Below are 25,405 nucleotides of genomic sequence, written 5' to 3'. Positions count from 1 at the left end.
TTTCAACAGTATTGGAGAAGTTTACAAAATATTGAACAGAAAATTTAGGTCAGATTATCGCACCGAATTTTCAACAGACTAGAGACATGACATCTTAACATACCTTCATATTTTATGAATTGCCTGAAAACGTAAACAAAAATTTTCAGAAAACGACTTCACAAAGGATTACCCCCTGTTTACATTGAAAATTTATCTGTAAGTCATACCGAAATAAGAAATTTAAATGTTATTCTCTTTATAATTAATTCAAATATTTATGATCTTAAAACTTCACGCCAGAAGTTAATAAAAAAGCTGCTTATTTGTACAGCTCACTTTAACAAATTTTGTTGAAAAAACAAATCAGACAGGTGTGTCCGACCGACGCCGAGCTGTTTATGTTTACTGACTTCAAATCACTTGGACTGAACTGCTATGATTTCGAAAACCACCAAATATTTTTATTCTTTCATGTGGAAAACCTATCAAGCTAGTTTAAAAATGTCGATGGTTCTCTGCAGGTGCAGCATTTTGCCTGAAATAATGCACAAAGGCGCTAATATGTAGAGTGAAAGTTTGAGAAGAAGTCATTACCAAGAACATGCAGAACCACAGTTAACTTAGAGCGTAGCTAGCCAAAATGAATTCAAGTTTATAGATTTCTACATTTTTTTTACATTTTTTTTTTGCAAAAAAAAAATAGGGATGATATTGATATAAGAACTTATTTCAGGTATTATGATCAATTAGGTAACATGTTCATGTTTAACTGAAAAATAGCTTCCGCAATGAAACCTTTCAAATTATATGTTATACTGGACATGACACAATGTATTCTTAATAATCAAAAGCAATAGAACATTGCTATACACCGCAAATAATCCGGGTTTTTTTTATCTTGCGCAAATGATAATTCCATAAATTTAAATAGAAATATGTTGCCAAAATTATCCCTGTTGAAAAGACTGCCAAAAATACAACTGCGTCGTATCATATTTTATTTTTATTTTCAATTGCGTCGTATCATTTCGTAAAAATCATTATTCTCTTTTTAATGAAAGTTTAGTAAATGAGGCAAAATTATATTTCAAAGTTTATGGTGAACTCGGAAACGAATATATAATTGATTTGAAGGAAAAAACGATAGATAAAGCAATATGAACTGCGTCGTATCCACATATTTTAATAAAATTTCTGCCCCGCTTCGAGTTGCAAGTTCGCTATAACTTTTGTTTTACAAAATAGTTGTGTAAGCAACATATTCCGAACGAAGCGGAAAAAAGTGTAGCGTGTTAATACATATATCTGGTTTTCAGTCATTTCCAACAAAAAGAGTTATAAACAAAAACATACATTTTGCGTTCCAAGATGGCGGCGTTTGTTTACATTTTGTAGGATACGACGCATTTTTGATTCCCAGCCCTGTTAATGCGATGGGTTTTTTTCTGGCGCAAATTTTAGCGGATAACAAATTTTACAATACGTGGATATACAGCTTATTTTTTATTTCATGATAATACTCAGTCATCTCTTATCATACACATATTTTATTCATTATACCACCGTCTACATATATTGACGGTGTCGGTCGATAACCCTGTGTTATCGTTATTTTTCTGCATAGACTACTTCCTGGTTTAAATTGTGACACAACAAAAAATCAATGGTAAATATTCTTATATAATAATGATATAATATAACATTTATACAACTTTGAAACGATTGCATAACATCGGATTTGTTTAGATGTACCACCGTAAGTGAGAAGCATTGTTTTAACTTAAATGTTCCAATTTCAAATCAACTTTCGGTTTTGATTTCATCATATTAAATTGCTTTGTTACTTCATATGTACCTAAAAAGGCAAAGGCTCGTATTACACGTTTTAATTGGCTATAGATAAGTTACAGCCCAAGTAAGAATTGTTTCATTGTAATATTTTAGTGTACATGTTTGTGGGCAGACGATTGTTTTAATTTTCTCGTAGACTTTCATTCATAAACATACATTAAAATTGAGTAATTATGCTAAATATGTGGTTCTGCGGGATAATCAAATGTCTGACACATCAAAATAATCTTCCTAATATATATCGTTGACCGACCAACCGGTCACACAGCCCAAATAGAAAAATAACTTTGTTAACACCCTAGGGGCTACTGTTCCAATCCAAATATCCTAGAAATTTTTAAGAAAGGCTGTAAATATGATAATGTATAAATAAATAAATATAGATTAAACTGTACAGTAAAAAACCGTTTTTTGCAACTGAAACGAATGTTTTAAATGACAAAAGGAACAAGAGGGCCATGATGGCCCTTATATCGCTCACCTTATTATGAACGTTTAATGCCATTTTATTTGGGCTGTGTGAATCAATCAATCAAAAAACCATATTCAAACTTGACATAGAAATATATAATTATGTCATATTAAAATACATTATAGACAATTTATCACAGATTTATCTATCACATAATTTGTAACACAATAATTATTTGAAAAAAAAAAAACTTTTCATTCATAATTTTCTCAAAGATCTAGTTGACTTCAAGGCAATATATACAACACAGGAGAACCCATGAAAGTTCAATATTAAATAGAGAACATATTTCAAATTTGGTCCTTTGATGGAAACAAATATATTTTTTGAGAACTGGCATTTTAGTCCATGCTTAAAGATAATATACTGGACTGATGTTATATTTCTAAGATTAAATGATATTAATTTCTATTGCACATTATGTTAATTACACCTATCACACTTTACAGGAATAATTCTATGAATATGACTAGTTATCACACCAATGAAAACTATCTATTTATATCTGGGTCACATGGGTTTTAAAGCTAGGTCACACAACCAAAATATGAAAAAATCTTATTAACACTCTAGAGGCTACTGTTTTGATCCAAATATCCTCGAAATTAGTCATAAAGTTTGTTTTTGTGATTTCTATGTCAAGTTCGAATATGGGTCATCTGGAGTCAAAAACTAGGTCACAGAGCCCAAATATGTAAAAATCATGTAAACACTAGAGTCTATTGTTTTGATCCAAATATCCTGGAAATTGGTTGGTGATTTATTGGTTAATTTCCAATATGGGTCATCTTTGGTTGAAAACTAGGTCACACAGCCCAAATAAAATGGCATTGAACGTTCATAATCAGGTGAGCGATATAAGGACCATAATTGCCCTCTTGTTCCTTTTGTCATTTAAAACATTCGTTTCAGTTGCAAATTACGTTTTTTTACTGTACATTTAATCTATATTTATCTAAATTTGATAAACAATTCAAATATACATGAAAGATAATTTATTCGTAAAATAAATACATTTAACTTTTAATTAGGATACAACGTCAAGATATATGTGTATAGTTTAACTTGCCAACTTAACTTATCCTATTGCCGTTATGTATGAAGTTGCTTATTCTTACTGAACTATACGTTATTATTAATTCCTGTTAAAGCTATCGTTTTTAGTCCCCTACAGGTTTACCGGAGGGGACTTTAGGTTTACCCTCCGTCCGTCTGTCTGTCTGTCCGTCCGTCCGTCCGTCTGTCAGTCCGTCAGTCCGTCCGTCCACAAAACTGGATCCCGCAATAACTTGAAAAGTACTGAAAATATTTTTATGAAACTTGGTATATGGATAGAAGGCAGTATGGAGATTATGCACGTCTTTTTCTTTTCTTCCTATGTTGAAAATTCTGGTTGCTATGGCAACAAATAGGCTGAAAATATGGCAAATTTTACACATAAACTGGATCCAGTGATAACGCAAAAAGTACTGGAAATATTATTATGAAACTTGACATATGGGTAGATGGCAGTCTCGAGATTATGCACGTCTTTTTCTGTTCTTTCTATTTTGAAATTTCTGGTTGCTATGGCAACAAATAGGCTGAAAATATGGCAAATTTTACACATAAACTGGATCCAGTGATAACGCAAAAAGTACTGGAAATATTTTTATGAAACTTGACATATGGGTAGATGGCAGTCTTGAGATTATGCACGTCTTTTTCTTTTCTTCCTATGTTGAAAATTCTGGTTGCTATGGCAACACATAGACTGAAAATATGGCAAATTTTACACATAAACTGAATCCAGTGATAACTCAAAAAGTACTGGAAATATTTTTATGAAACTTGACATATGGGTAAATAGCAGTCTTGAGAATATGCATGTCTTAGCTGTTCTTCCTATTTTGAAAAAATATCAGTTGCCTTGGCAAAAAATAGGCTTAAAACATGGCAAATATAACAATATTTGTGATTAGTCAAAAAGAGCTGAAAATTTTTATGAAATTGCATCTTTAATTCAAGAGTTATCTCGTCTTTAAGAATTTTGCTTTTAAAATGTAATATTTTGGTAACAGGGATGTTTCAAATATTAACTTTAGAGTGTCCTTCAGTTCGTCTGTCTGTCTGTTCATAAAAACTGTTTCCTATGATCTCTTTTAAAGAACTTTTCTAACAAATTTACTTAAAATAGAGAAAAATTGAAACATTATAGTGAATGGCCAATGGCCCTTCAGAATGTTGATGGGGTTCTAACCGGTAGGGGACTTATGGATTGCTTGCAATACTATGATAATTGCTTGTTCTTTATGTCTTTCAAACTTTTATCAGTATGGAAAACACTGGCAGATTCTCATCCCCCCATGTCCCTCATTAAGCATGAACCTTCTATTGTTCTCGCAAATTTTTACATACAATGTTATCACTACACAGGCAACTGGTGATCGACTGTTAGTTGGGGCAATAGATTTTGGAACGTCATTTTCTGGTTGGGCATTCTCTTTTAAACATGAAAATGAAAGAAGTCCCCCAGGTGCAACCGTCAAAGTTTGGCATGCAGGAACGATAACCACAGAGAAAACACCGACGTGTTTATTGCTGAAAGCAGACGGAACATTTGATTCATTTGGCTATGATGCAGAAAAAAGATATGGAGAGCTCTCAGCCCAACATCTACACTCGGAATACTTCTTCTTCAGGCAGTTTAAAATGAAGCTCTTTGAACCGTTTGGAAAGGTATAAAATTAGTAATTGAAAAATAAACTGAAATAGCTTTTATGTTTTTAAACGTTTTTGTATGGTAGATGTTATATATTGGTATAACAATATGTAACTGAAAGTAAAATATAAAAAAAAAAACAGACTATTAAATAAGTAACACATGGATTTTTTGCCAATAGCAAAAATGTCATCTCGGGGAATATATTACAGAATTCTTATGACGGATGACATTTTTACTGTTACACAATGTTGATGATCTGAAATTGTTTGACACATAATTATTCACATTACAATTACTTGCGATGAAAACAGATGTTTACTTTTGACTATACAACAAAAAGATATATTATTCGCGAAGCACTCCAGAGTGCAAACAACTTAATTTTATGGGTGGCAAAGTCACTCTTGTGATGCCCTATCGTACTGAACTTACCGGTAACAGTGCAATTTTTTTGCCAAGTGGTTCACTTGCATCAATTCTTTAAGAATAACTTCTAGATGCCTTTCGGAAATTAACATCTCGAAGAAAGTAATAAAATATAATCTTAAAGATGTAATGCTAAGAACTGCTAGAGAAAGTCATTATTATATTGCATTTCTTGTTGTATTTTACAAGGGTATTAAAAGAGATATGATGATACGTGATGAGATTGGAAAGCAGTTTCTAGCAATAGATGTGTTTGCAATATCGATAAAATACCTGGTAGAGGATTTGATTAAAATTGTTAATCAGCGAATAACAGGCGAATTATTACCCACTGATATCGGCTGGGTATTAACAGTTCCTGCAATATGGTCAGATGCATCAAAGCAGTTTATGAGAGAGGCGGCGATAAAAGTGTGTATCCTAATTTACCTTATATCTTATACATTCTATATGAAGTTTTTTTTAAATATATGTAAAACTAATCTGCTAAAAATCCACTCTGTTCGACAGGTTTTGTAGATCTGTATGGTTTTACAATTCGTAACTTCTTTCTATACGTCTTCAATCAATGAATTTTTATATGTTTTGCAATCTTAAACGTTTATGTAGGTCTAGTAATCAGCACATGCGTGCTAGATTGTTCATTTACAAGAAAAAATATCATTTCTACATTCCAACATAAATGGTCAAACCTGGTATCGGGAATGACTTTATAAAAAGATGCATCCATTTCTTATTCAAAATATAACTTTCTGTAAACAATTTACTTCTCTTTTTTTTACAGGCTGGCATTTACAATGACCAGCTTAGAGTTGCTCTGGAACCCGAAGCTGCTTCAATATATTGCCGCCATTTACCAGTAGATGCATCAACAAACGAGAGTAAACTAGCAATATCAAATCTTCCGATTGGTACCAAATATATGGTTCTAGACGCAGGAGGTATTTAATGTTTTAATACACCTGTTATGGTAAATAGTAAGACATTCAAAGTCACACTTTCAAAGTGACACTTGACCAAACTATGAGTAAACGTCGACTGTTCAGGTAAAAATCAAAATAACATTTCGTCTTATTTGTTTTTTTTAATTTTATAATAAACATAATCTGAATTATCAATATCCCCCATGACCTATCTATATTTATCAATAACATTCAGTTGTTTTGTTTTTCTTAAAGTAGAGCACTCTTTTTATTTGTTAAGCAGTTTAATTATTATATCCTTAATTTAAGTCATTATCATTTATTGGCCAATGACCATCATAATAGCAAATCTTTTGAAATATGTAAGTACTTTTGCTCATTGTGACAGTAAAAAAAGAGCATTAAGTTACTTTTACTTAATTTTGTCTGATTATGAGTGTATCAAAAAAGCGTAATGCCAATATAGTGTTTGAATATATAGCTTCATCCTGGACCTTTGAATCGTCAGTTTTCTTAAATAAATCGTCATATGCATTTGTAAATATTAACTAGAAATATAGCTCTAATCAGCTCTTGAAAATGTTTATCTAAATATATTTATTCATTGAAATTAAGGTGGTACAATCGATATCACAGTCCACGAGGTTCAAGAATCTAACACGCTAAGAGAAGTAAGAGCAGCAAATGGCGGTGCTTGGGTGGAAAACTTTGGTGAACAAAGCATTTGAGGAATTCTTAAGGGAAATTGTTTGGTGATCTAGTGATCGAGTCTTTCAAAATGAAAAGATACTGAAGATTGGCTTTACATGTCACTTCAATTTTGAAGCAAAGAAGAGACAGATAGAAATCAAATCGCCTAGGTACATCACCTTTCGTTTACCATTATCTCTGATTGAATTATGTGAAAGGTTAAATGGAATGCATATTCGGGATGCAGTTGCTGCCTCAAAGTATGCTGAAATAGTTGATATAGTCCGTGATAAACTTAAACTCTCAAAAGTTGTTTTTTTCTATATGTTTGGTCAAACATTACAAAGAACAGTTGATCATGTTAAATTTTTATTTAGAGAAACAACCATTAGAGAAGTCGATATCATTCTTATGGTTGGTGGGTTTTCAGAATCACAGTTGCTGCAGCAAGCTCTGAAAGAAGCATTTCCGAATAAAGAAATAGTCGTTCCATTTAACCCTTCATCGTGTGTACTAAGAGGTGCCTTGATGTATGGCCATACACCTTTGACGATAAATGGCAGAATTCTAAAGTATACATATGGCGTAGAATCATGTATAGACTTTAAAGAAGGTCACCACCCGGATAAGAAGAAAATAAATACGGATGCCGGGTTTTGCTGTGAAGATAAATTTTCAATCTTTGTGGCGAAAGATACCGTTGTTAAGTCAAATGACACGTACATCAAAAAAAGATTTACGACACTTTACAAGTATCAAAAAGCAATGACTGTTAGTTGCTTCCTATCTGAGAAGAAAAATCCAAATTATGTTGATGAAGATGGATGTTTAGAAATAGCACAAATTGAAATATATCTTGACAATCCTGACGAACGTTTAGACCGCACAGTTAGTGTCTCTATGGCGTTTGGTGATACAGAAATCACGGTGGATGCTGAGGATGAAAGAACCGGGAATAAAGCAAGAGCAGTTATAGATTTTCTAGGTTGAAGCCGTGATGTAAATAAAAGAATGATACAACAATCGTTGAAACAATATAATTAGCAAGAAAAGTGTAATATGATATAAGACTTCTTGACTTAAAAGGCTATCAAAGACAACATTTCAATTTTGTCATAAAATTTATATCAAGTGTTTCACGTGACAAGCTAAATAACGCCTCGAAAACGTTTTCTAACTCATTAGAATTAAAACAATTAGTTAAATTTGCCTAAAAAATAATTATTTACATAAACTAAAAACTAAATTATAGAAAATGATAGAAATGAGTCTATCTTGAAAATGTATAGCTAATCGCAACACATTTACATTTATTTACATATATTAATTAAATCAAATGTGAGATTTATACATAACATGGTACTATAATTGATAAATTGATTAAATATACTAGTATTTTGCTGTTACTACTAGAAAGGAAACGCCTCCGTGGTCGAGGGGTTAAAGTCGATGACTTCTAATCCAGTTACCTCTCTGGCGTGGGTTTGATCCCCGGGAGATGCTTTGGTAGTTTAGCGCGGAGGAAGGTAGTCTATTACTGGTGTAACTCTCCAGGAACGATGGTTAGGAAACTACCCGCCTACATGACTAAAATACTGTTGAAAAAGGGGTCAAATGAAACAAACAAACAAACAAACAAACTAGAAAGGACTCTCACCGTGGGTTGTGAAAGCCGTCTGTATTTCCTGAAGCTAGAACCGGGCTTGGGTTTTCGTTAAGAACAACTAGAAAAGCCTATCACCGTGAGTTAGGACAGCTTGACTGTATTCACTGAGTGAAGAACCGGGCTTTGGTTCTCGAACAACTAGAAAGGTCTATTACCGTGTGTTTGGGCAGTTTGACTGTATTTTTTGAGGGTAGAAACCGGTTTGTTTTTTTAGTTTATAACTAGTTTATAACTTGACCATGTTGACTGAATTCCCTCGGCTAAAAACGGATATAACTACCAGAAAAGCCTTTCATCGTGAAATTGGTCAGCTTAATTTCATTCCATGAGGCTAGAACAGTCTTGGGTTTTCGTTAAGATCTACTAGAAAGGCCTATCATCGTGGGTTTGGTCTGCTTGAGTGTCTCCCTGGGGCCAAAAACGGGTTTGGGTTTACGTTAAGAACTGATTGAAAGGCCTTTCACCGTTGAATTTTTCAGCTTGATTGTATACAATGAGGCTAGAACCGGGCTTCGGCTTTCGTTTATTACTACAAGAAAGGACTATTACCGTAAATTTGGTCAGCATGGATGTATTTCCGGAGGTAAAAACCGATGGAATTTCGTAATTAACAACTAGAAAGGCCTATTTCCGCAGGTTTGGTCAACTTGACTGTATTTCCTGAGGCTTGAACAGTCTTGGGTCTTCGTCAAGAACAACATGTAATAGAAAGCCTATCACAATGGCTTGGGGACCATACGCCGCTTTTCATAGAATGGCATGGAAGTGTCACATTGAAGGTTCCATGATAACCGCCGTATGAGCACATTTGCAGATGTTTATAAATTCAAAATTTTACTATTTCATGTTTAAATGATGAATTCTGCTTAAGCCGGTGCTAGGGGGCGTGTACGGTAGCTTACACTTTCCAGTACCGCCCATGAACAGGCTCATTCAAACCGAGCCTGCAACATTTTCAATTTTGCCGTGTTGGGCTTTCTTTAGGGATTATGTATTTATATATTTCGTTAGCTTGACTTTATTCACTGAGGCTAGAACAGTGCTTTGGTTGGTCATACCATAAATTTATACAGAAAGAAATTCAGCTTAGAATGTTGATTGGGTTTTTGTTGTATAAGTCTAGAAATCAACACCTTATCATTTTAAATCAAAGTGATTTTACTTTCATTCTTAAAAAACATGATGTCATTAACCTGTTAAAAAAAATTAAATTGTTTCTGACTCTTCTTATCAGTTTATTTCTATCAATTATCTAGACATTCCCCAAAGACGCTAGCTCGAGATGCCAGTATGCTCGACTTGAAGAAGTTTCAAGTTAATTCAATATATATTCCAATTATGCATATTAACAATAAAAAACATGAGACATTTGTAATAATCAATTATAATGATGAATAAAATAAACAGTCACATTAACATGTAAGGACATCACTGTATGAATATATAAGATGTAAAAATAGGTTTCGGGTTTATCAATAATCACCTAAAGTAATACAAGAAAAAGAAAGAAAACAATTTATTTTATGCTTTTCAGTGGATTACTGATTTATCCGTGAAAATTATATTTGGTAATTTCACAGTGAAAATTATCAAAATATAATTTCACTCTTTTCAATGACGAAACTACTTTTTCAAGATATTCCCCATGTGGTACCTTAATTTTATTTTTGCTGACAATTCTAACAATGTCAGGCTGTTTAAAGAAAAAGCAAAGCTGATATTGATAAATAACTTAAATGTCAAAAGTAATAAAAACTTTAAAAAAGAAGAAAACTTACTTCTATTCATTCAAATTCCAATCACAAAATTTCGTCTCTTAATTTTTTGTTCTGAAAAATACATTCCTTCCCCCATGCAAAACTGCTCTTGATGACATTTGGGCATATTAAAGTATCCTACGAGCAATAACTGCCGTATGCTTTATAAAAAATTGAAAAGCATTGACCAGCCATCACTCGAAGAATAAGTAAAAAAAACAGCGATCTTGAGCAAGCTTCCAAGTTTTCCATTTTCCTAGCTCCTTTTCTGAATGTTTTCACATCTGTCAACACTTATTTTTTGTCTGTTACAATCCTCAAATAAGTTTTCTTTCTTTTAAAAAGGTGTATGACTAACAAATCCAAATTATATCCCTCTGAATCTTACACAATTATTTTCCTCCCATGAAATACACAACTTTAAAAAATGGCTGCCGCTTACAATTTACAAAGCCAGGTCAAATATAAATTCGCAGTAAGTAAAAGAAATATGGATGGATGGTTGGACTTTTTCTCCTACAAGAATTGTTTGTTTTTATTATTAAAACAAGCGATCATTCATATTTTTTTAATAAAATGAATAAATATCACCGTCATTTAATGTTGATTGGCGGACTTATTTTTCAGCTCAAGACTTCTTGTTTATAATGAGAAATTCCGACTAAATGGGGCTCTCAATGGGGGAAACAGTTTTAACATTAACGTTAAAATTATGAAAATTTCGTTTAAACTTGTTTTTAAGCATAAAATAAAAAGAAAATTTGTCTGTTTGTTGTGTAAGATGTAATTTTATTTCATCTCGTGAACTTTAAAAACAGTATTCTCACTCGTGGCTACGCTAGTCGTGAGAATACTGTTTTTAAAGCCCACTCGATGAAATAAAATTTCATCTTACACACAAACAAACAAATATCCTCTATTTAATCTGTCAAACAAAGTGTAACTGTTTCTTGTCTTGAACGCTAATTGACTAATTATTAGTGTTTTGGTGTCCATGTTCCTGACACATTATATCTTTAATTTTATTTACTATTTATTTGATGCGAATTTTGTTGGCTGTCAATGGCACGCGTTTTGTGTAAATATTACACAGTATTACTAGGTAAGACAAATAGTGTTATAATTATCTGCTAATGTAAGAAACTCATGCACATCATGAATATTTACACGTGGTCTAGACTATAGTTTGGTTTTAGCGAGGAAAGATATGTTAATACTATTTTAAATAATAATGTAAATGCGTTAGAAATTAACTTAAAGGCAATTATTATAATAGATTGTATGTCAATTTCATTGAATATGAGCCAGCCTAAACACAGCCGATTATTAATTTTGAACAACATTTAAAAAAGTAAGGAGACAATGGGATATAGTTAGTTTGTCAGGACAGAAACTGGAGAACTGGTATGCAGTAAAGCTTTCCTGTTTCTGTATAGGATTAACAAAATAGGATAAATAAATTAGGAATAATAAACATACATTTTTAAAGGGAAAAGCCATTCCAGGAAAAAACACTGTTTGAATTTCCAAAACTAAGACTAAATCTGACAATACCATTTCATTATTAGCATGTTTTGAGGATTATGTAAAATAGGAAAAACAGAATCCCTAAAGAAAGCCCAACACGACAAAATTGAAAATGTGGCAGGCTCCGTTTGATTGAGCCTGTTCATGGACGATACTGGAAAATGTAAGTTACCGTCCACGCCCAATAGCACCGGCGTAAGCAGAATTCAACATTTAAACACGAAAACGGTAAGATTTGAACTTAGAAATATCCGCAGATGTGTTCATACGGATGTGTTCATACGGAAATGTTCATATGGATATGTTCATATGTGTTCATTACATAAAATATCATGTGTATTTTATTCCTCTCTAGCACGATGTACTGTTGCCTAGCGGCTCTTCATCAGTTCATGTGTGTGGGCAGTACATGATGGAGACAGCGTCAACCGTAAGCAAGTCCATATTTTTTATATATGGACAAAGCATTTCCCACACATTACAAATTAAAAAGGTGAGATTTAGTACCGTGAAAATTTTAATATTCCATTGAATTCATGTAACCTTTTGTTTTTAATAACATGACTTTGATAATTTAGATCCAGTTCCCATTATTAAGAGATTTTATTACTCATACTTGAAGGAATAAACAGGTGTTCTAGTTGCAAGAAAAGAATTTTTAAAGCATTGCCGAAACAAAGCAAAAGTTATAATTATAGCACTTTCTATGATTATCAAAAACTTTGCAAAGAATTTCAAAATGATTCATTTTGAATACAATAAATGAGTACATGGAGTACCAGTTGATGAGATGAATATGTTGTTTATAACTTGAATATATAAATGTTTACAAACCACTGCATTTACTTAATGCAGCATACGTGGAATGCTGGTCAGATGCAGAACACACCTTTCCTGCACAAAGGGTTCTAATTAAAAAGACATAAAACTTTTAAGAAAGATTCACAATTGTTGACATATGTAAGTTTAATTAATGATTTAAGGAATAGTAGAGCATTTATAAGATTTTAGATATGCTATATTTTGGGCATTTTGTACCAAATCTTTATCAATGTGAAAGAAAAGGAGATACAAATCTAAAAGTTTCCTCGTTTTAGCATTTTAAGGTTTAATTCTATATAGTTTAATGATCTAATAATTATTCAGTTCATAGTTTTTACGATGATTCTTTTGTTAAAGGCCAGTACTTAGTTACTTTTAGTATTTATCAGGAGTGACGAAAATATAATTAAGACTAACACTCTAATTTAGATATTTAAGTCCTAATTAAGATTTAGAAAATACTAAATAGGATATTATAAATTCAAACTTAGGAACACTTTTCATTAGTGAAGAATCTTACACCAAGCACGGACAAAGTAACTCCTTATTTTTTTAACGATATAGAATCAAGACCACATTATGATTATATTTGTAAAGGATTTCGGATAACAACTAGACTTTTCGAGTATGCGCCTCTATATATCTTTTATTTTCACACATAAGCATAAAACAAAGCGATTCTCTGAAACAAATGATAACGTTATTAACTAATACATTCATTTCTGATATAAACTTAACAAATAAATAATAGAATAAAATAATTAAATAATTATTTCCTATGACGAAGAATCTTAATAAACATAAGTACAGTTAAAATCCATAAAATAAATAATCGTAAACATTGATTTAAATTAATAAATACTTCATTAGAAAATTCTTTTTTATCCGTAAACAAATAAATAAATAAATAAATCAAAATAATTTAAGCAGCTATCATACTGACTATAATGTCTTTCACGTCAAAACCTTTAAAATACAGTTTCAGCTTAAACGTTTAACGCCGCTACATATAACGGAAGTAACCTTTTTAAATTCATGCCAAACAATTACGTCAAAATGACGCGCTAAACTGTTCAGCGCGTAACGTTAAATAAATTGGCGCAAAACAACGTTTAACGTTGAAATATATTTTAATTAGAATCGGTAATAAACGATTCTTACAATATTATTTCAAATTGGGATATTTAAAAAGCCTTATAAGCACGGTGTAACTATTTATTCGTTGTTCGTTTGGACTTTAAATTCGTAATACTTCAAACCCCGTTTAAAGTCCATAATTGTTTTCTTTCTGGACAACAATTCTTCATAGAGAGAAAACGGAAACACACTTTCATAGCTTGCGAGCATATACAATACCTCACCATGGCTTACCATTACCATCACCGATCACTGTACCTTTCTTTGGGACATGTATCTTCCAAAAACAGGAAATATACTACCAATCGTAGCACCTCGGCTATTATTTATGATAACTTATCAATAATTGTGTAACACTGTTAAAACTAATCCGAAATTTGACAGAAAGGGCCCCGAGAACATGCTATTGTCATACACAGTTAGGGTTTATATTTTCAACACAGTAACCGATATATGTACGTGTAATTTTAAATTTAAAATATATATATTCTACATGTAACATTAATATTGATTTCAAGTTAAATAGATACGTTTAATATTATATGACATGGCATACAATACATGGTATGTGAAATTGATAGTATTTGTAAAGATATAGCATTGCCAGATGTTGCTGAGTAAATAAAAAATTTCTACTCTTTACTGAATCATGAAAACCAACAACAACGTTTTCCTTTTTTTAACATAATATATTATGTAACTAAAGGTGATTCCGATTATTTCACAATAAAACTGTGACATTATAGAACTAGTAACGCTTTACATCTATAAAGTATCAATGTGTTATTCTTTATAAAAGTTGTCAAAAGCTTCCAATCTGTTAATTGAAACAAGATGGCCACTAGAGCTGAAAATAGAATAAAAGTGTTTAATGACATTTTGTCCTCAGTCATCCGAAAGATTTTGATAAAACTTTACAAAAATAATCATTTGATTACCATAGCTCTCTCATGCGGCAGAATAAATTAGTTGTATACAGTGGGATAAGAATGTTAGTTTACTATTTAACATGAGTTACTTCCTTATCTTATACTAGATTTTTTTTTAAAAAGACCCATTAAAAGTCGTTTACCATCCCCTCCGGGAAATAAGCAATATCACTAATTTGAATTTTAAACGTACTTTAAAATGTAATGCAGTTCTCAATATTTTTTTTCATCATTTTACAATGTTTTATATAAATATATAAAATAGCTGGCGTACATGTAAGACTGAATGCGACAAAAGAGACCGGTTTTTTTTAATCTTCATGGACTTTAAATATATTTGTAACTTGGAATTTTACACTGAACTCGGAGGTATAGTGAAAGGATATTAATTTAATTATATGTTAATGTTAAATTTCGGGAATCAATTTACCCAGTTACTTCTTATTTTGTATAATGGGCATGTCCTTCTTTTAATTAAAGAAACTGAGGTTTAATGGGAATATTTTTTCAAAACTTGTGTTCCACTTGGGATAGATATGGACAAATAACTTGTGTGCAAAATTGCATATCATTCCCTCACATTTTTACAGCATAATTATTCAATTGTGCAAACTGGCTGTTGCGTTAATTTTCTCACACACCGGGATAAAAATAAAATCGTGCATTAAATCGATTTTAATTTTCAATCTAAATGTATTTCTTTATTTTATGTAAGTCGTATTTTGCAGTATTTTCTGTTTAAAGACTAGTGTATCACTTGATCTTTGCAATTATTATAATATTAAATTTTATGTTTTATGCTTCTTGACCTTAGTGGAGGTCCTTTAATGTCTGTTAAGGGTTTGCAAAATTAAATTTGGAATGGATTGACTCTGGTACAAATATATTTAAAGTCCCTGAAGATTAAAAAAACCGGTCTCCGGCCTCTTTTATTGAAAACAGTCATTCTTCTATTCATCACTTTCCTTGTCTTCAGTATTTTTTTAACTAGCGACCTTAAGACTAAGTACCATTCTACGACGTCATGTGACCAAGTTTTGATTAAGGCCAAACGTGAGCACGTGCAAGAAACATTACTGAAAAAGGTCAGACACTATTGTTCCACTGATACCATTGGCGGCAATAAATCTTATTTCGAGTTTTTGGAACGCAATTCGCTCAATTTTAGTTGTCCTCGGTCTTTGGAAAACTTGAATCATCCGAGGCCACTAGTTGCACTGGCAAGCTATCCTGGCTCAAGTAATACTTTGGCATGACAATTATTGGAGACTGTCACAGGTAAAGAAAACTTTTTTCGGACATAGTATACAGAGATTACAAATCATTTTGTTAGACATCTTTATGCTATAACGTGTTGGTTATATCTAACAGGTTCAAATTTAAAGACGGTAACTAAATGTTATACAAAATGATATACAAAGTATATTTGTTAGATTTTGCAGAATCGGGGGGAAGATATTTAGTTTCTTCTGTAACACAAGGTATATTTCTATAGTTTGCAGCTAAGCAAACACACATCCTCTATCTAACCATGAATGCAAAATGCAATATTATAGTATGTATCACTAAAATCATACATAGTTGTAAGTGGTATCAACTATGTATTTTAGCTTTCGTATTTATTTTCTATGTCTTTTCGCATTGCCATACCAAATTGCAGTGCTAGATATTTTCATAAGCAATACACTATCAGTTGGTCCATACAAATGATGTCTAAAAAATAGAAAATGGCTGGCCAAAACATTCGTATCACCTGCGTATTATACACTTTAGTATATTTTTACTTCTTCCTTCTAACATTTCTAGGAATATATACTGGCAGCGTGTATCCTGATTGGAATTTTCCTGGTTCCAAGTTGTGCCCAAATAGCGGGAAAGTATGTATCATAAAGACACATAGTAATGATAGTAAGACTTACCACAATGATTGCAAAGAATGTCCAGGGTTGTTTTTAAATTACTCATGCTTCATCCTCATCCTTCGAAATCCCTACGATGCATTAATTGCAGAATTCAATCGACGCTACGCAAGGAAACCCAGAATATCAAGTGATAAAGAACATTTTAATGCAGGAAAACATTTAGCCCCATCGTATTATTTCTCAATCGATACAGTAAGTATTTTTCTCTTTAAAGAGGTAAGAAAGCCTAAAAAGATAAAAAAAAATTATACATAAAATACATAGATCAAATGGAAAATTCTGCAAAGAAAAATATAAAAAATATGCTCAGAATTAGATTTAAGATAGAATGTTTGTACGATTTTTTACCCGAATTCAGTGAAAAGCGTTGCAACAGTTTTCATTTTTAAGTTACGTCGCTTTCCATTATAAAAATGCTTGAAAAAATGGGTAAGAGAAGGACCTGAAACTTTGCACACAAGGATTTGGTCTAGATCTTTATCAAAGAGTATGCAAATCACGGAAAAATCATTTCAAATCTTGTCATGTGAAAAAAATAAATAAATTGCTTTGTTCAACTGATTGGAATTAGATTTGTGTGAAAGTCATTAATTTAATGTTGTATTTTTCTCCCTTGTATCCTCCATGATATCAAATGTTTCAGAATGGAGACAATATGTCGAGAGTGACGTAACATGGTGGCAGCTTATGGCCCTCTATTGGATGCAAGACATATACATACCGCGACATGTTTTAGTTTATGAACGGTTGCTCGATGATAAATTTCTTGAATTGATCAAAGCAGTGAAGTTTTTAAACTAAAATGTGACTTTTAATTCTTTATATTGTTTATCAAACAACATGTCAAACATTTATAAAAGAGTAAAACCAAAATGGATGACGAAAGAAAAACTGTTTGATAAATCTTTAAGGGAACATGTAAATGGTGCAATAGATACTGTACGAGACTAGATCCAGGATTAAATCTAACGGATATTTTAGATGGTTATAAATTACCGCTTTAACAAAACATGGTTAAGATAAAAAAGATAAAACTTATTTTGATTAATGTTTACTTGTATTTGATTTTTTTCTTAAACTGCTACTGTTGTTTACAAAGTTCTTGATGCATTGTTGTTTTATGTCCTGTTTTTATTCTATTTCAGACACTTATGCACTCATTCACTTAATTATCAATATAGATAATTACATTTAGAAATGTTTACCTGTATTTGATATTTTGAAAAACTTCTACTTTTGTTAACAACGTTCTTGATGTGTTTATGTTTTTATTCCTGGCTACATTTATTTCACACTCATACACTCATTCACTAAATCAAACGAGTACATCATCACATTCGAGCACTCAACAACAAACACTGACATCCTGTAACGAACACTCATTCACTGAATTATCCGTATACATAACCACATTCCATAACTCAGCAACCAACACGCCTATCCTGCAACTAACACTCATTCACTTAATAATCCGTATACATTATTACATTCCATCACTCAATTACCCACACTCACACCCATTAACTAACACTCATTCACTAAATTATCCGTATACATTATCACATTCCATCACTCAAGAACCCACACTCACATATTGAAACAAACACTCATTCCCTAAATTATCCGTATACATTGACACATTCCACCACTCAACAACCAACATTCACATCCTTTAACTAACACTCATTTACTAAATTATCCGTATACATAATTACATTCCATCATTCAACAACCCAATCTAACATCCTGTAACTAACACTCATTCACTAAATTATCCGTATACACATTCCACCACTCAACAACCAACACTCACATCCTGTCACTAACACTTATTCACTAAATAATCCGTATTCATTATTACATTCCATCACTCAACAACCAATACTCACATCCAATAACTAACACTCATTCACTAAATTATCCGTATACATGATAACATTCCATCACTCAACAACCAACACTAACATCCTGTCAATAACACTCATTCACTACATTATACGTATACATTGACACATTCCATCACTTAACAACCAACACTTCTATCTTGTAACTAACACTCATTCATTAAATAATTCGTATACATTACTACATTCCATCACTCAACAAACCTTATTCACATCCATTAACTAACACTCATTCATTAAATTATCCGTATACATTGACACATTCCATCACTTAATAACCAACACTCCTATCCTGTAAATAACACGCATTCACTAAATAATCGGTATACATTATTACATTCCATCACTCAACAACTCATACTAACATCCTGTAACTAACACTCATTATCTAAATAATCCGTATACATTATTACATTCCATTTCTCAACAACCCGAACTAACATTCTATAACTAACACTTATTCACTAAATAAACCGTATACATTGACACATTCCATCACTCAACAACCCACACTGACATTCTGTAACTAACACTCATTCACTAAATTATCCGTATACATTGATACATTCCATAACTCAGCAACCAGCACTCACATCCTGTAACTAACACTCATTCACTAAATTATCCATATACATTGGCACATTCCATAACTTAGCAACCAGCACTCACATCCTGTAACTAACACTCATTCACTAAATTATCCGTATACATTATCACATTCCATCACTCAACAACCAACCCTTACATCCTGTCAATAACACTCATTCACTACATTATACGTATACATTGACACATTCCATCACTTAACAACCAACACTTCTATTTTGTAACTAACACTCATTCATTAAATAATTCGTATACATCATTACATTCCATCACTCAACAACCCTTACTCACATCTATTAACTAACACTCATTCATTAAATTATCCGCAAACACTGACACATTCCATCACTTAATAACCAACACTCCTATCCTGTAAATAACACGCATTCACTAAATAATCGGTATACATTATTACATTCCATCACTCAACAACCCATACTAACATCCTGTAACTAAAACTCATTCACTAAATAATCCGTATACATTATTACATTCCATCACTCAACAACCCACACTAACATTCTATAACTAGCACTCATTCACTAAATAATCCGTATACATTATTACATTCCATCACTCAACAACCCGAACTAACATTCTATAACTAACACTCATTCACTAAATAAACCGTATACATTGACACATTCCATCACTCAACAACCCACTCTAACATTCTGTAACTAACACTCATTCACTAAATAATCCGTATACATTGACACATTCCATAAGTCAGCAACCAACACCCACATCCTGTAACTAACACTTATCCACTAAATTATCCATATACATTATGACGTTCCATCATTCAATAACCCACACTCACATCATGTAACTTACAGTTAGTTAGTTACTCATTTTCATATAATTCATTTATATTGCCAGGGTCTACGTGACTTAAAACTCAAACAAAACAATACAAATGTTAGATAATTACTCGTATGCAAAAATTTTTTTATTGTATTTATGGCAGACTATTCCCCGACTCAGCTTACAAAAGATCGGACGGTTCTTTTAAGGTGACTAAAGGAGTTAGACGGCAATTCCCTCAATCAGTTAAATCAGTAAAACTCGTTACATGTCCTTGAGTGTGGTTTATAACCCAACCTCCAGAAAAAATCATTTTTAGAACTTCCTTAACTTGGACACGTAAACTTTTATTTCAATCAAATAGAAATGACTTTATTGTAGATAAATTGATATTTTAATATCTTAAAGGCATAGTTTAGCCTGTTTGATGTATATAAATAAAATTTGAGTTAAATTTATTGTTTTGCTTACAGACATAATTAAATATCAGATTTATACATTAAAGGTTTATCTTAAATCGTTTTGAAAATAAATTTAGCGAAAATAGCATAGTTTTGTAAAGTTAATGTGAACGGCTTTATTTCTCATAATAAAGAATTCTTTCCTTCGACAGTAGTCCCTAAGTTTCATTTAAGTATTTCTGTATAAATCATTGTTCTTGCTTGAAAATTGCTTATTATTGGTTTTCCCTTGCAAGTATGGTTCTTTAAAACGTTGGAAGTTTTCACAGATCAAGGACGTGTAAAGGTAATGACAATTATTCATTTTGTTTCTAGTCTTTTTTTATTTCATTTTTTTTTTCATTTTTATACCGGAAGTACAAGTAATCTTTTGCCATGAATGTTGATATTCTAACTTATTTCAAAACACGGAACGAAATTATGTACGAAGTTTTGAAAGTAATATGAGGTTCCACTTAAGGGGCATAATAGATATCGGAATTTGTAAGAAACATAGGATAATTATAAAATAGGGTAAGTTTGCTATTAAAAAGATACGCATTTGTAGCATATACAAAATCATGTTAACCACGTGCTTTACGTGCTGTGATTTATTTCATAAGTTAAGAGGTACTTAAGTGACCCTATGATCATTCAAGGGGAATCAAAGAAAAGCAAAGTCAAAATAAAACTACATATTGCAATAAATAATTTCAATTTTATAATTTACATTGCATGAACGATAAATAACTAGTGTGTCCTAAGAAAATTTCTGTAAGTATTCATCGAAACATAAATTATCCTGAATATTTTCGAATATCAACTATTGGTCAGTAATATAATAACTGTAAATCTTTTGAAACATATTGTCAATTCATTTCCATTTGAAAATGTAAAAAAGATGGCAAAATGTCTCTTAAAGTATTTTCATTTCAGGGCCTTGTAACATGAGACACCAATCACCCGACGAATGCATTGCAAGAAAAGGTTAAACATGAGTTAATTTATCTATTTATATTTGATTCTTTAACACATAAATTATAATTTCAAAACCATATATTATCATGTCACTGTCTGTAAATTATTTACAATAGGAAAGGAATTTATATAGTCGGTTCTGTACTCCAACTAAATGAAAAGATAAGCAAAACTCCTGATAAAAGTGTTGCTGTACATGACCAATATTAGCTCGCGCCAATTTTGCCTTTTTTGTAAAACAATGGGGAAAACATCGCATTTTATCAAAAATGCTTTTATAATATTATGTGATGATTTTTTATTTAAAAAAAACAAAACATTGTTGTCACTTATATTACAAATGTAGCTCTAGGGATTTTGTGATATTCATTTAACTTTTGAAGCTTGATGCTGTTATTGTTTAGATTAGTACTAGAAGTGAAAATTAACCATTTATTTTCTATATTAATCGAATATATCATATTTATTACATAAATTATCAGATCAAAATGTCATATTTATATTATTATTTCAGATCAGAAATTGGCTGTGCGGGTCTTAAAGTTTGTAGTGTCAATTTTCACCGTAGTTGGTGTAATAAAGATTCTAGATACACGACGTACGTATTTCTTTCAGTTTCGACTTATAAAATTAGAATTTTATATCCGCTTTCAGTGATTTAAATATCAATCACCATCTTGCTGTGATGTATCTGTATCAATTGAACAAAAATGACTAGATGGAATTCAATGTATTTTGTTCCCAACAAAATATTTCTATTATTTTTATTTATGGCAATATATATTAAAAGAATTCCATTTGCAATTTATTTCAAAGCAAACTATTTCTCAATATACTCAAGAATTGTTAAATATCCCGAACATTAAATACTTTAGTAGATTTGAATTCTTCAAAACCACCATAGACACAGTTTTAGGTGTGGAAAAAAAAACGTAAATTAAAGTCAGTATCTGATTCTTTATTATTTTTTTATAATCCAGTCCCCTCGCCCCCGCAACAACTTTTCACAGTCCTTTACAAACAGGATTTGCTGTATGTCGTTTACTTGTTTATTTCAGCGCCAGCAATGGAGGTAACTTTCGGAAGTATGTATATTTTGTATTAAATAACAATAGAAACAGTTATTAAAATTAATAAAGCATTCCTTAATCGTGCCATTATCGCGTAAATACGGAATATTATGTTGTAGTAGCTTTCTGAGGCTCTGTATTTTGCTACGAGCAGCGGTGGAAAATTAATATCTCGCGAGACCAAAGGTCGAGCGAGATATCAATGTTCCAACTTTGCGAGTAGAAAAATACATAGTCTCAGAAAGCTACTACAACATAATTTTCCTTTTATTATATACCTTTTCGTTTTATTCAGAAAATGAAATGTAGTTGTCAAGAAATAAATTCATGACTGACGGATGAATACGTAATTCTTGCAAATAGGCCACGCCTTTAATAATTTTGGTTCCCGTTTCCAAATGCAACGCTATACAAAGCTAAGATCGGGACCAACGTCAAAAATAGTCCGGCACTTCCATATATGGTACCGTATTTGTCACTAACATAATACGGAAATTTCTATCCGTTGAAGCGTATTTGCGCTTCAATATTTGCGTGTATTTTAGGGAGAAAATTTATAGGTATATAATAAAAACTAATATATGCAATATAGAATACAATTAAAGACGTTTTCGGTAGTTTTCTGTGCGCATCGTAATGCGCTTCCAAGAAAGATAATCACGGATAATTAATCTTCAAATGAAGGTCAAGTTGAATAGTATTCGGATAAGTGTTTAAATTTCGGCTATAAGCAAATAATTGTTAAATAATACAGAACAGATATTTCTAAATGTTCAAAAGGAGATCGGTTCAAAAGAATTAGAGGTCGTTTAGACAACATCACATAAAGGATTTCTCCAAGCATTAGTACGACAGCATTGATGATAATTCTGCGCGCGTTACCCCACCCACTTGTGGTATAGTGAGGAAAGTGCGTCGCGACTTGATTACTGGCAGACAACTAGGCAAAGAAGTTTAAAATGATATATATTTAAAAGTGTTGAATAAAAAACAAAATTAATATCTAAGAAATGTTCCGAATTTCATTATTTTCTTTGTAAATTTCTGAATACTTGCTTACTGTTCGGGTATGTTAGTCGAGTGAAAAAAATAATATGGCCCGAGATATGTGTTAAAAAGATATTCAGTGTCATTTACTTGATATAACATCAAAAGAAAAAGAAATTTTTATTACAACATGTTTTTGTTGTATATTGGACAACACATTTAGTATAACACTGATATTTCTTAAGAATGCGTGGTAATTTTGACAGTTGGCATATGCGGTAACGATTGAAACTGCCCGTTTACAAAAAAAACTAACACGTCAACATATATATTTTATTTCTATTTTTGAATCCACCATCAAATGTTACTTGATATATCAATAATGTAGAAAATTCTATGAAAGAAATTTCTTGATAGCTTTAATTTTTTACAGAATTCATGTTTTTTTTCTCATTTTTTGTTTAGTTAAAAAGCATGAAAACTTATTTTTTAAAGAAATATGTTCCAATTATCGTTTGTTTTATACAGAACCCTAAGATAAAGCAAGCTTTGTTTAAAATTATGTTTATTGTGAGTGTAATAAGCTATTTTATACATTATTATAACACAGTTTGGCTATTTTGACAATTTTGAGATATACGGTTACCATGGAAACTGCCATTTTTCAAAAAATCCAACACGCAAACATATATTTTTATTTTTCTTTTTTAATGTGTCATTAAATTTTACACAACATACAAAAAAAATTAGAAAATCCTATGAAACACTTTTTTCAATATCACTAATTATTCTCAGAATTCATGTTTATTTTTCTCATTTTTTGTTCGGTTGAGGAACATGGAAAACTCAGTTTTTAAAGAAATATGTTCAGATTATCATTTGTTTCATACAGAATCATTAGATAAGATTATCTTTGCATAAAACAATGCTCGTTGTGTGTTTTAAGCTATCTTATACATTTTCTATTCGTTATAACACAGTTAGGCTATTTTGACAGTTTTTAGATATACGGTTACCATGGAAACTGCCATTTTACAAGAAATCCAACACGTCAACATATATTTTTCTTTTTACCCGTCATTAAATTTTACACATCATACAAAAAATTTAGAAAATTCTATGAAAGGATTAATATTTCATAAAACTGTAGAAAATGTCTTAAATGTGGTCATCAAATAATGTCACAGTTGGTATTCCAAAATACCTCAATATGAGCCTCTTAATTTGAATCGTATGTTTGTAAAGGCAAAATACTTTTTTCTTCTTTCGAATATTTTAGATTATGGTCCTGTCGAATGTGAAGACAGATTTAGATCGACACTTGCAGAAAATCTAAACGTCGTGAAAAACTACCCGAGAGGTACAGCAGACGAATTCATGTGGAAAATTGGCGGGAATCTGTCTGCACCAGACGACATTCCAAAGTTTCCAGTTATTGTTACTGCTTTAGATTCTTTGCATTATCCCGAATCCATGGGATTGTTTCGGTCAATACACCAAGGTATTATGGGAAACAGGAAGTACAGTGGTCTTGTGAAAATAATTGTGTACGATCTTGGGCTAACTTCCCGCCAGCTGAAAACGGTAAATTGATTTATTTAAACATGTTTATTTTATAACGCTGTGGTACAGTAAATGTAACACTTACTCAAAAATCAACTAAAACTAAACTAAAACTAAAAGTGATCAATTTTCCAGGATAGTGTATACATGTTTTAAAGATTGAGCGCTTTACTTACATTAAAAACTTGTTGGGAACATATCTGCCATCGGTCTTGCCAACCGTAAAACAGTGTTATCGTTTT

The 25,405-nt window shown here is 31.6% G+C and overlaps 2 protein-coding genes across 2 annotated transcripts; both read left to right on the top strand.

Moving 5' to 3' along the window:
* Nucleotides 1-1,554: 1,554 nt before the first annotated feature.
* LOC132741067 (heat shock 70 kDa protein 12B-like) lies at nucleotides 1,555-7,107 on the top strand. Its single transcript, XM_060729153.1, has 5 exons — nucleotides 1,555-1,648; nucleotides 4,721-5,023; nucleotides 5,625-5,846; nucleotides 6,220-6,376; nucleotides 6,974-7,107. Exons 1-5 carry the CDS (start codon nucleotides 1,646-1,648, stop codon nucleotides 7,084-7,086), a joined length of 798 nt encoding a protein of 265 aa, XP_060585136.1. The 5' UTR covers nucleotides 1,555-1,645; the 3' UTR covers nucleotides 7,087-7,107.
* A 169-nt stretch (nucleotides 7,108-7,276) lies between these two features.
* Nucleotides 7,277-8,038, top strand: LOC132741068 (heat shock 70 kDa protein 12A-like). The gene has a single exon (XM_060729154.1). It carries the CDS (start codon nucleotides 7,277-7,279, stop codon nucleotides 8,036-8,038), a length of 762 nt encoding a protein of 253 aa, XP_060585137.1.
* Nucleotides 8,039-25,405: the final 17,367 nt, after the last annotated feature.

The sequence above is a fragment of the Ruditapes philippinarum genome, unplaced genomic scaffold (genome assembly GCF_026571515.1).
Source record: "Ruditapes philippinarum isolate M1 unplaced genomic scaffold, ASM2657151v2 ctg11525_1_1_1_1, whole genome shotgun sequence".
NCBI classification, from domain to species: domain Eukaryota; kingdom Metazoa; phylum Mollusca; class Bivalvia; order Venerida; family Veneridae; genus Ruditapes; species Ruditapes philippinarum.
The sequence above is the reverse complement of the archived record's forward strand: the minus strand, read 5'-3'. Positions and strand labels throughout refer to the sequence as shown.